This window comes from Engystomops pustulosus, chromosome 10 (genome assembly GCF_040894005.1).
Source record: "Engystomops pustulosus chromosome 10, aEngPut4.maternal, whole genome shotgun sequence".
Taxonomy (NCBI): domain Eukaryota; kingdom Metazoa; phylum Chordata; class Amphibia; order Anura; family Leptodactylidae; genus Engystomops; species Engystomops pustulosus.
Genome location: NC_092420.1, coordinates 78,459,420 through 78,472,969, shown reverse-complemented (window position 1 = coordinate 78,472,969; position 13,550 = coordinate 78,459,420). Strand labels below are relative to the sequence as shown.

Genomic DNA, 13,550 nt, shown 5'->3' with positions numbered 1-13,550 from the left:
AAACAAGATATCACTAAATGTCACATACCAAAACAAAAATTCCTACAACGCAAGTGGATAATACCTTAATAATCTCTTTACCGATCCCCTGAGATTCTCATTAACTGCTTCCTGCTCCGCCTCCAGACATCTGACCATTAAAACAGCCACATGCCCATGTAAGCAACATCCAGGGACTGGGGGCGCTGGAACAGGAGCAGTGGAGGAAAGGTAAGGTGAGAATGACAATCTTATTCTATTTTCTAACTCAATAAGTGGTGTAAAAAAAACTTTTACATTGCTGGATAATTCAATAATTTAGAAATTATTTTGGGCCTAAAGTATTGAGGAGCACATTCCACTGACTCCTGCTACTTCCACTGATACTTTTTTCTAAAGTACCTAGAAATTCACAGATACTGGACTACTACAATATAAGTAATATTTAGGGTGGACCCCAATTTCACTGGCTGGCCCTAGACACCTCATTTTGACGCTGCACTTGGGTATGGCAATACGAATAAAAAACTGTTGCGCAACAAAGATAGTTTTTTCAGAACTGAAACTGAAAAATTAAGAAAAAAAGAACTGAAAAATTAAGGAATCCTGAACCACGGCAATATGGGTAAAATTTTGAGTAGACCCAAAGGATTAATTTCACTGGCTGGCACCTTATTTCAACACTGAACTTGGCGATACAGATCAAAAACTGTTGCGCAACAAAGATAATTTTTTTCACTAGTACCGGAAAATTAATGAATCCTGAACTACAGCTATATGGGTAATAATTAGAGAAGACCCCGAGGATAAATTTCACAGTTCGGCCCCAGGTATCTCTGTTCGATGGTGCACTTTTGTATGACAATACGGATCAAAAACTATTGTGCAAAAAGATAATTTTTTTTCTCAAGTCCCTTAAAATTCACAGATCCTGGACCATACCAATATAGGTAATAGTCAGAGTAGACCCCAAGAACCAATGTCACTGGTGGGCCATAGGCACCTCAGTTGAACCCTACACTTAGGTATGACACCATGGTTCAAAAACTGTTGTTAATTTTTCATCCCTATTCTGTTTTTTTTTGTTTAATTACTTTTTGTTGTTTTTAATCTAGATAAAATTAACATCCACATTAATTTTAAGATCCACCTTTAGATTTATATTTTATTTTGGCCTATTTGTGGTTGGGAAGCAATTTTTCTGTACTTTGATCTGATTGTAATTAGCCTTGGTGTAGGACTTTTTGCCTTTCCTTGATTTCCGTATTATTTAAAAGTTAAACTTGATGGATCAATTTCTGTTTTCTACCTTATCTGCCATTATTAAAAATAAAATTTACTATTGTTGAAGGATATCTACTGTTTGTTTTTATAGATTATGAACCAGACATACCTTGACAATGTTGTAGCTACATTGATGCAGAAACATACCTTGTTTGATCCCACCGAGTGGTTTTGCTCAGGAAACAATTATAAAATTCAGGGCCTTGGGAAAGCTGGGTGCAGACTAGCTTCCATACTTAAAAGAACTGCCTGAACTGTCCAATCAACCTGAGCTGGATGACTCATACACAGGATCTGGGGGATGGTGCAGCAATTGATTACTTCTGCCTGTCAGGGACAACACAGCGATGACATATTCTCGGCGAATGCTGGGCAGGACAAAGCTGAAGCAGTGCATAATTAGGGTGAGGAGAGTGCCCGGTGAGCCACCTATCAGAGTGCCCACAGAGCCTCATTATCATAATTTTACAATAGTTTTTTTGTCAAAACCACACAGTACAGGGATTAAACAAGATATGTTTCTACATCACTGTAGCGACTGCATTCTCAAGGTATGTTTGCTGCATAATGCATAAAAACAAGTGGTAGATTTCCTTTAAGGGCTTGTAATTTTCTGGTGGATCTTCAGTCTCCACCTTTGTCCATGAATCTATCATATACTGCCTGGAAGCAGCTGGTGTCTACCACAAATCTTGGCATCTGAATCCTGCACTTCGTCTATCATTTCATCACTTCTGCTTGTAAACTGAGCAATTCTGAGAATAATTATATAGAACATCATGATACAACCGAAAAGTTCAACTGCAAATGGGGACATGAAGGCATCTAAAGGGCTTGGCATGGAACAAAAAAGCAAAAACAACTGCTGATTTTAGTGGTGTTTTCTGTATAGTTGGTGATTATTTATGCTTAATTAATTCTCTTGCATTACTGTCTACCTCGGGTTATATTCTGAAGTGTTGTGTTGAACATCTTGACAATTAACAATCATGTACACCATCATGAAGAATTGGTCATGGAATTTAGAGGTTGTTGGTTACTGTTTCATGTTGTCATCATAGCACATGTCCCAGATAAGAAATGTATGGTCACAGTTTTGACATTTTACTTAATGGACTGAAACATTGAAAAACATATTACTGTGCTGGGATGACAACACTAAGTAGAGTAGACAACAAAGTTGTAATACATAGAGAGTGAGCAAAGGTTCAAAGTGCACACAAATAACCCACTGCCTCAACATGAAATATCCAATGGCTTGCCATACACACCCACCAATTATCTCAATGGTGCCTTCAAGAGATTTACCATCTTCCCTTACCTGTAGTATGGTGAAAAACTAAGGGCATAACATTGTGTGGGGGATCATATGAACTGGAATTCTTTAATCCACCAGAGGGGTAAATTTTGAAGATCTACCCTATGCTCCATCTTATGTAAACTCTATAACCCATTCAGGTGGGGTGGACCTCTTCTGGGTCACTGGGGCACATTATTGTGTCAAAACATTGGAACACCAGAAGATCCTTTTTACCAAAGTGGGGCAGTTCAACCCTGATGATTGTAGTTGTATTATTTGACCCGTGGAACAAGTAGTCATAAGTGGGGGATATTATTGTGTCAAAGCCTTGGACCACTGGAAAATCCCCTGTACAAGGGTGGGTCAGATCAATCCTGCTTATTGACCCATGGAGCTAGTAGTCTTAAGAGGGAGGGGCATTACTGTGTCAAAGCCTTGGACCACCATGGGATCCACTGTATAATGTGGGTCAATTCAATTCTGCTCATTGACCCATGGAGCAAGTCGTCTTAAGTGGTTGACATTATTGTGTCAAAGCCTTGTTCCCCCAGAAGATCCCTGTATAATGGTGGGTCAGTTCAGTCAACACGTGGGACCCTGATTACCTATGCAAAGCAATGGAGCAAATAAAATGTTTCTCAAAGAAGGTATTTTATCTCTCATATTACCCGTTGATTTATGATTTAACACTAACCCTACAAACTCCTATGCTATTAATCATAACCCTAACGGTACTAATCATAACCCTTCTAACTTGAACTACTCAACCACTGCCCTTAACCCAAAGCTTTTCCACTGTGAATGGAATATAAAGAAGGAAAACTCTGAGACTATAAACTGCACATAACTGTTACTCAAAGACACAGACACAAAACCATAAACAAGCCATCAAATCCCAGTGTATGAGATTTGATGGCTTGTGGTCTAACGTAATGGTTCCTGCCAGAAAAACACACCAGGAGTGAGGTCCATGGTGTTCTTATCATTGCATCCCTGAAGGGAGTCCAGTGTACGGGACACCTGGCTGCCAAAATCTTCCCCACCATTCATGCATTCCCGCTGGAGATGATGACGCAGCTCAGTGACATCGTATTCATAACCGTCAAGGATAGGTGTTTCACGGATCCCAAGGGTGCCTCCAGGATGGGTAGATTGTCCACGTGCGTTACGAAGACTTTCTCGTCCATGACCACCTCCGATGAGCACTGAAGGGATGTAGTGGATCTCGTTGGCCGCTTCGGCACTGGCACTCTTCTGCGGCTGGGGGGCACGTCTCCTCTTGCACCAACGTCGTCTAGTATATAGAATAAGGAGAAGGCACAGGATACACAGCAGGAGGGCAATCATTCCACCCTAATACGATGTGGAGAGGAAGAAAAAGATGGAAAAAGAATTACAATAAAAAAAAGAAATAAATCCAATGCAAATAGAGTCAGTAGAGACAAAAAAGGGCAAACACAATAACCGAATGCTTAAAATCATGTTCTGCATAATATGGGCATATGGAAATCTTTTGATATCCGGATGGAATGAAACTGAATAATAGAAGATCAAGTAAAGTCTGCTTGTACGAGGAATATTATCATATCACTTTATTTGTGTATTAGATGTTAAATTAGTTCCTTGGAATAGCCAAACAATTCTCCATCCGCTATCCGGTGGGTGTTTACATTGAATTAACAATGGGAGCGTTTTATGGCACATCAGCAAGGAGCGAGGCCGCTTACATTATAGCAGCACATTTCATATTCCGCTGTCGTACATCATATTTCATTCCCTTCCCTTTAAAATGAAAATGCAAGTTTGGGCATGCACACCTAAAAATCAATTTTGGAAAAAGTATATCTTTCTGGAGTGCGGCTAACACGACAAAGGCGGCTGTGTGCACCAAAACAAGATATTAGCTCCTGTTTATAGAGGCCGCAGAAGGAAATATTCAATCTTGTTAACTTCTTCATGTGAATATTGGTGCAAATTGACTGCAGGTAGTTTAACCTTGCTAAAAATGGGAGAGATTACATCCACAATGAAGTAAAGGCAGAGGGAATAGCCATAAGGGGTGTGGATTTACCCGAGACCTAGAGCCTAAAAGATTCAGAGATGGTTGATTAAAGGAGTCTCCTGGGTTCACTGGAAAAAGGGAGATTTATATGAAGTGTCTGAGAGCAAAACTGTTCTAGTTGCTCATGGCAGCCAATCAGAGTTCAGCTTTCATTTTATAAACTGTTGTGGGAAAATGAAAGCTGAGTTTTGGTTGGTTGCCATGAGCATCTAGAAGAGTTTTGCGCCTAGACACTTCTAAAAAATTCTAGTGTACACTCCTGGATGGACTATAAGTACCGATAGTCAATAATCCAACCAATAAGTAGCCTGAAATGATGATGTTACTTCACTGCTTAAAGTTACAGGGGCTGTCCATTGTTTGATATCTTTTCCTTCTGGAACAAATACTGTATACTGTTTGGCTTAATCCCACATCATGTTATTAGACTTCTTGTAGGCCATACTTGGTGTTAAGGGGGCTGCCTTTCAAGTTAACAAAAGGAGGCATTGTTTTCCGATTCCCACCTTGAAAAAAGTATTTGCATATTACCCAGAATTCCCTAGTGGAGCATCAATGGCTTTAAGTCTCCTTACGCCTGTAAGGCTGCCTTAATTGGCAAACTCTCTATGAGGAGAACTCTTACTTCCTGACTACAGTTACAGGGGGACAAGTATGATACATGGCACTCCATGCTCTGGAGTTGATGAAGGCCCTACGCCCTTCAGTCTCCTGATTTACCCTGGGGGAAATAGAACAGCTTTACCTCAAAAATGTATGATAAATCTCCCCAAGTGATTGTATTTAGTGGACACTTTCTTTTTCAGCTCGCCCTCAAACAGTCTTCTGCTCATCCTGGTAAAGATACCTAGAAGAATACTGTTTCTAAGTAGCTTAAGAACTAAGGGAGCTTATTTTACTAGATATAAAGGGCTTTTAGTGCTCACTACAGATGATGAAAATAATTATATGGTCCAAAACTTTCTGCAGGTTTTCATGTTAAAACAACAGTTCAAAGGCCGTTACACTGTTTACCCCTCCTCTCTGCTCCCTCAGCACACTGGAAGGGAAAACCTGCACAGTGTAGCAGCCTGTGAAGCTACAGAATGAAGCAACCCTTCGGAGTGAGGACTCATTAGCACAGTTTTAAAAGTTGATTTTAGAAGGCAGGAGGCCATTGATAACAAATATGATAAGATTTCCAAAGACACAGTGCCTGGATCTATGAGTAAGGCTGCATTTACATTGACGTATGCCCACATGGCTATGGTCGGGCAGGCATACGTCCGGAGCCATGAAGAGGAGAAGGGGTGACACCTCCGCTCTCCATAGCAATGCAATGGATACGGGGTATAACACGAGCAAAGATAGGACATGTCTTATCTTTTCCCCGTGTACGGAGCGGTATGGTGCCGCACGTGAGCAGCACCATATCACTCTGTGTGGCCATTGCTGTCTATGGGGGACATATGTACATCCGCAAGCTTGTGGCCATACATACATCCCCCATACGGTAGTGTGAATGCAGCCTAAGTAACCCTGGATTTTCATAGTAGATTTCCTTTAAGGGATAACAAAATAAGCATAAAGGGAATCAAAAAAGGGACCCCAGTACCATGGCTCCTCATTCTGCATTTGCATGGTAGTTATCGGGCCAGTTATAGATTGTGCATTGGGAGCTTTAAAGCATCGCCCCAGGGTAGTCATATAGTTAACAGCTAAGTCCAATGAGGGAACATCATCCAGGCTTGTTTCCTTTGTTCCTCTGAAAAATGTATGGCGCCATAAACGTCGCTGATTAGCAATCTGGATCAGATTTAAGATTCGTTATTAAAGACCGTTTCACATCTGACCCTGCAGCTAGCGGTCGCCCCCAATTCTGACGAAGCAACGATCTGATAGGGTTTGGCATGGTTTATGTTCAGACGAAGCTATTTTTAGTGCATTAATCCCCAAATCCAAAGTCGTTTTGGTAGTTTAATTAAAAACAAGATATCGTTTAATTGCGTAGAAGAAATTGTAAAAGATTTGCCATTAAACAAGCTTGCAAGAGTTGGAGCTGTCCGGCGACGGTGGCGCTGACGCCGTTTTCTCTCTCTCGCTCCATGATAAGTGGATATTTAAAAATTGTTTACACCAATATAATGTTTCCATAATTATATTCTTCCTACAAATAGGTTTCTGAGCTGTCAGCAGTAATGGCTGGATAGTCTGGGATGAAATGGGCTGCTTTCATTTCAAAAGAAAATTATAGCCAAAATAGAGGTTGTTCCTGTATAATAATATAGTAGGGAGGGAATGAGAGGGAGATATGCAAGGGAAGCAAAGAGGATGAGTTACTCTGTTGGGGAATGAAATGGGGAAGAAATGTAATGAGGAAAATATGCTGGAGACGATGGCATTGATGGAGTTAATGAAAAGCGACAATGATGGGTGTTCAATTGCCGAGGTGCCCTTGGTGCCGCGTAGTCAAGACGTTGCTTTGCCTTTACTCACACACGTAGGAGAAGAGTGAGGAAAATTGATCCATTTGCTGCACATTATAATTTAGTGTCCTCTACAGCACTCAAGGAAGACAACATCAAGAGCAAGCATCCCACCAAGCCCTCGAAGCCCCCTCTCCTCCCAAACTGTGCACCACCTCATCCCCTTCCTCAAGTACCTGAAGATAAGAGATGGCTCCTCACACTGGAAGCTTTGATGTGTACTAATGACCGGCAAGAACATAAGAGAGCCGCCATGCTGTGCTCCTGGTGGTTTGGTAGGACACAAGACATCAATAGCTTAAGTGCTCCTCCGCCACCGCCTATTACTGCTTATAAGATCACCGATTGCTGCACAGGAGGAGGTCAATGAGGATTGCACGATGCAGGGAGTCCCTGGACCCTTCACATCAAGGAAGAGAAAGGTTGTAATGGTCTTGTCGGGCCATAATGGCTTTTAACATAACGTGTGCAACGCAACGAAACATTTACAAGAGGAGTTTGTGAGAAAAGCCTTGAATCCCTTGGGTCTTCTCTTGGGCAGCATTCGGTGATAGTGAATTTGTAGCAGACAGTGAAGGATGACAAGAAGATACAAAACGACACAGTTGTATGTGACATGGAGTTTCAGAGAATTGTCGAATGGCGCCATGGGAATAGACGAGACACTTGAAACTGATAAGCAATTTACAATTGGCAGCAGAATGTTATAGAGCATATAGCTGAGCAGATTGTGCATATGTAGTGTACAGTACTATATGAAAGCAGCATCTTGTAGAGCAGAAGGAGCTGGGAAGATTAGTATCCTGTCTGCAGGCAGCATGTTATAGAGCAGGAAGAACTGAGCAGATTGTACAGTGTCCTATCTTCAAGCATCATGTCTTAGAGCAGGAGGAGCTGAGCAGATTGTACACAGTGTCCTATCTGTAGGCAGGATGTAATAGAGCAGGAGGAGCTGAGCAGATTGTATATAATGTCCTACATGCAGGCAGCATGTTATAGAGCTGGAGGAGCATGTCTTATCGGCAGGCAGAAAGTTATAGAACAGGAGAAGCCGAGCAGAATGTATACAGTGTCCTATCTGCAGGCAGCATGTTATAGGGCAGTTGGAGCCGATGAGCATATCTGCAGCCATGTTATAGAGATGGGGGGAGCGTGTCCTATCTGCAGGCAGCATGTTATAGAGCAGGAGGAGCTGAGCAGATTATACATAGTGTCCTATCTGCAGACAGCATGCTATAGAGTAGTTGCAGCCATGTTATAGAGATGGCGGGAGCGAGTAGGAGGAGCTGAGCAGATTGTACAAAGTCTCCTATCTTCATGTAGCCTAATATAAAGCAGGATGAGCTCAGCAGGTTGCTATAAAGTTTGGCAATTAAGTTTTCAGTATAAATGATCAATTCTTGAATTCATTCTTTTCCTTTAATAGGCTTTTATGGTGGTTTTGTGATTAACGTCCATCCGTATCTCATATCTAAGCATCCAACTGGACAATTTTAGCCAATAAATTATACTGCACATTTTTAAATCTACTAAGATCTTCCTGCTCTATAACATAATCTCTGTATATGGGATTCTTGGTGCCAGGTCCCCTTAAATATTGCAGTGTAATTACAGTATATTCTCATTACATTCTAAGACACAATTCAAAATAGTTCACATCTCGGAGCGCTGATGCTCATGAACTGGTCGCTGAGTACAACATGTTGGATATTTTTTACTGGGGAAATTGCAAGTTAAAAGGCTAAAAGTCACAAATTGGCCATTGGAGGCGCCGCACATTGATGTGTGTTGATTTTGCGGCACGTCAGTGCATTTCATACAGGAGTTTGCTCCATTCTCAGATGTAAGAATGTGTACAGTAAAGATCTGCAGAAATTCTCGCTCATTATACATTTTTTGCCCACCTTCAAAAAAAATGGATTTAATAGGAAGTAAAAATGGAGCTGGAATAAGTATCACCCATTAAAAAGAACCAACTTTAGTCTCTGAAGTTTTTCAGACTTGTCTCTAAAATGTTAAATCCAAATATTATATTCAGACTGAAATCGGTGATTTTGGTATTTATCTGCTGTCAATTATTTAAAGGGGTTATGGGGATCGCGCCGGGGATTGTGTCGCACACGATCGTTTTGTGTCGCAATCGCGCCGGCTTTCACGCGACACAAACTGGGGGGCGGGCCGACAGATTCAGACTGAGCGCGGGATTTAAATTGTGTCGCAATACCAAGCACTTACATGCACCAGGAAGGTGAACTCCGGTGGACCTGAGCGGGGAAGCGACACATGCAGGATATCGGGTGCACGATCTTAGTGAATCGTGGCAGCTGTGCAAGATCGCTGGACAACGCACCTCGGGGATCGCGCAGGACCGGGTAAGTAAAAGTGCCCCAATATCTCCAGTACACAATGGAAGAGTCATTTATTTCTATACAAGTTCCAAAAACAGTTACAACTTTTTGGAGCTCTTATGAAAATATTAGAGATAGAGGAAAGATGTGCATGCGCTAAAATTAACCAACTTTATTCTGAAGTTCCCAGACTTGTTGTCACCAAAATATTAAATCCATTTATTTTATTCAGAGTGAAATCTGTGATTTTGGTATTTATCTGCTGTTAATTATTTAAAGGGGTTCTACACGTTCAGCAAATTGCAAGCCCGGAGGCGTATAGCCGTTGGGCTAATGACTGCACAAAGGGGTCTTAGTTAGCGGGGTTATAAGTACAGGAATAGCCCCTCTTTGACTGAGGTGGTTTTTCCTTTCCTTTCTGTCTCCCTCCGTATGCCAGGGAGGTGGGGGCTACGTGTCTAGGGGCGGGCTTGTGTCGTGGGTGGTACAGGAAGTGAGCATAGCTTAAATAGGGGCTGCAGACGTCACTCACCCTCTTTCCGGATTGCGTTTCCCACCCGCCCTCCCTTTGTTTAAGGTATTTTCGGTTTTGCTTTTGTCACAGCTGGCGGTTAGTTGGGTTATTTGGCCTACATGCCCATTGGCTGGCAGGCATACAGGTGGGAGGGGTTTTGTTGCACTTTGTTTGTTGGTATTTAAATTTGTTTACCTGTTCAAATTATGTTTTAAATAATACAAAAAATAATATAAAAAAAATAAGAAATGTTTATTACAATAATATATAAAGCTGTGGCCGACCCTCACGTCAACCCACATATGTTCAACTTTAATACAAGTCTCTGTGTGTTTTTTATCGGCGAATATTGGTTTTGGGTAAAAGGGGCCTGTGCTCCCGGTGGTTTATGGTTTAACTTTATTTGGGAAGTCTAACTGATATTGTATGGTAAGGAAAATTATATGTTTCTTCTATGGTTTCTGTATCAACTGTTTTCAAGATCTCTGCTTGCTGTCATTCAGAAGGAAGCTTCATCCTTTACTTACTGGTCCATAGTCATGTGATGTGACTCACGGCTTTTCATGTCATGCAGCTTTGGTTACTGTAATGAGCTGTGCACCTGTGTGACATCACATGCCATTGACTGGTATTTATTCACAGGAAGTGCACAATAAAGCTTCCTGTAGAATGACAGCAAGCAGAGATCTAGAAACCCATAAGAAATAGATACAGAAAACGGTATAACTTTTGTTTTCACAAACAATATCAATTATTTACTGAATGTAGGTTACTTTTTTCATCCAGGGCAACGTATAAGTTCAGCATAGGCCATAATAGCCAATGGAGGACAGATGCAACTGCACTGCATCCATCCCCGATGTCCACTGAACATACGCTCTGTGAGGTCCCAAGTGATGCATCTGTCCATATTATGTCACTTGGAACATGGACAGGAGACAATCATTGCCTGCTCCGGATGTTCACTCCTCCTCCCAGGAAGGAGGGCAGGAACAGGATAACGTATATGTATGTGCAAACAGTGGGGTATGGGCTAAAATGTGATGAGAATGTTTCCTTAATATTATCCAACTATATCTCCAGTACACAATGGAAGAGTCATTTACTCCTATACGAGTTCCAAAACAGTTTCAACTTTTTGGAGCTTTTATGAAAATATTAGAGGTAGAGGAAAGATGTGCATGCGCTGCCAGCTCTCTATTATCATAGACATGGTGCCAGCTACAAACTAGAGGTGTGATTTGTAGACGACTTTACCTGCTATGAAGATGGAGGACCTGCAGGGATATCCCACAGCCATCTGCTCACCTGGACCACATCCCCGGGAGAGGGGTGAGCACTTGTCAACCCTCCCCCCTCCCTAGACAGGAGAGCTGCCACGCTCTTTCCTCTCACAGTCCATCTGGCTGACAGTCACAAGCAGAGAAGGGGGGAGCAGGAGGAATCATAACTCTCCTGCTGCAGCCCCTCCTATTCATCAGTGCTCATCAGGAAGTGTTAACAAAGAATCACAGAGAGTCTGTAGACAGCACTAAAACAAGAAGCAGGGATGCTGAATCACACAATGAACATTCAAGGATTATTATTAAGGCAGTCAAGGTATATGGATAACTTATGTAAAAGAGTGGCAAACTCCTTTAAATATTATGAACTAAGTCATCTTACAAACACAAAGCGTTTTTGGATTTGGCGCTAATGTGTAAGTGTATAATGAGTGTTTTTGGGGGAGTCGCCGGTACTGATAGGTGGTGACCTGCACCCAGTCTATAGTGTGTGTCACCTGAAAAAGGAGCCACTAAAACCAATAAAATAATGTGGTACCTGCGCCACCGATAATTAAAATGTATACACTGTATCTACAAGTGTGCAGGATAACGCAGCATTGGTATCACTAGTACATATTGAGTGATAGATATAGTTAGGCATATATAGTACTATAAATATCTTTATGTATGGTATATAATGGTACCTTTATTGCTGCAGGTTCTTTTGTCTGGGTAGGTTCCAGAGAAGGAATTCCGTTGCACTTGTGTTCAGGAGTCCATCAAGGGGCTGTTACTGATGAGTAATCCGCTCGATGTTTTAGCAAGACGCTATACAGCGTTTGACTGCACGAGGAGTGGAGCTCCGGCCGGTAGCTACACACTCCGATCACAGTTCTGGTGGATTCCGTATGGTGACGTCACCAGGTTACGGTAGGTCCAGAGGGACAAAAATCCTCCGACGCGTTTCGAAGACTGATACTGTCTCCTTCGTCAGGGTGGATTGTCACTGTGCCGGCAGCATATTATATACTCTTGTCTAGTTACAGCCTTGGGACTACAGGTGAATATATCAGCTTTTGGTTTAAAAATGAAGAGCATTTGTCTCTTTTATTAATTTAATAAAAATATGTATACAAATAACATTTAATTATAAGTTAAAAGAAAACTTTTTTATTTGTTTGTTTAAAAATATTCTTAAAAATGAGGAATTATATGTGGTATAGTCCGGTCCGTAATTATGGTACTCAATATTTACATAAACGCGAACAATTCTATTTCTTTATTAAGTCCACTTGGGGCCAAGGTATTGAGCAGGAAAATCCATTTACTTTCCGATCGTGACATATCGAAGATATAATTTCCTCTCCAACTTTGAGGTACTTTTTCTATTGCGAAAAATCCGAATTCTTCGCAATAGAAAAAGTACCTCAAAGTTGGAGAGGAGGAAATTATATCTTCGATATGTCACGATCGGAAAGTAAATGGATTTTCCTGGTCAATACCTTGGCCCCAAGTGGACTTAATAAAGAAATAGAATTGTTCGCGTTTATGTAAATATTGAGTACCATAATTACGGACCGGACTATACCACATATAATTCCTCATTTTTAAGAATATTTTTAAACAAACAAATAAAAAAGTTTTCTTTTAACTTATAATTAAATGTTATTTGTATACATATTTTTATTAAATTAATAAAAGAGACAAATGCTCTTCATTTTTAAACCAAAAGCTGATATATTCACCTGTAGTCCCAAGGCTGTAACTAGACAAGAGTATATAATATGCTGCCGGCACAGTGACAATCCACCCTGACGAAGGAGACAGTATCAGTCTTCGAAACGCGTCAGAGGATTTTTGTCCCTCTGGACCTACCGTAACCTGGTGACGTCACCATACGGAATCCACCAGAACTGTGATCGGAGTGTGTAGCTACCGGCCGGAGCTCCACTCCTCGTGCAGTCAAACGCTGTATAGCGTCTTGCTAAAACATCGAGCGGATTACTCATCAGTAACAGCCCCTTGATGGACTCCTGAACACAAGTGCAACGGAATTCCTTCTCTGGAACCTACCCAGACAAAAGAACCTGCAGCAATAAAGGTACCATTATATACCATACATAAAGATATTTATAGTACTATATATGCCTAACTATATCTATCACTCAATATATACTAGTGATACCAATGCTGCGTTATCCTGCACACTTGTAGATACAGTGTATACATTTTAATTATCGGTGGCGCAGGTACCACACTATTTTATAAGTCATCTTACAAGCTTATGGGGCCATAAAATACCTATTTCTGCCACTTGGTGTCTATTTCGGGTA

The 13,550-nt window shown here is 41.3% G+C and overlaps 1 protein-coding gene across 3 annotated transcripts in view; it reads right to left on the bottom strand.

The window, feature by feature from the left end:
• Window positions 1-13,550, bottom strand: part of ASTN1 (astrotactin 1) — a 352,438-nt gene that overhangs the window by 127,355 nt on the left and 211,533 nt on the right. For 2 of the 3 annotated variants that reach the window (XM_072128437.1, XM_072128436.1), the window contains one exon: window positions 3,520-3,916. In XM_072128437.1, the coding sequence (XP_071984538.1) occupies window positions 3,520-3,916 (397 nt within the window). The remainder of the gene's footprint in view (window positions 1-3,519; window positions 3,917-13,550) is intronic. The other variant, XM_072128438.1, reaches the window with a different exon arrangement.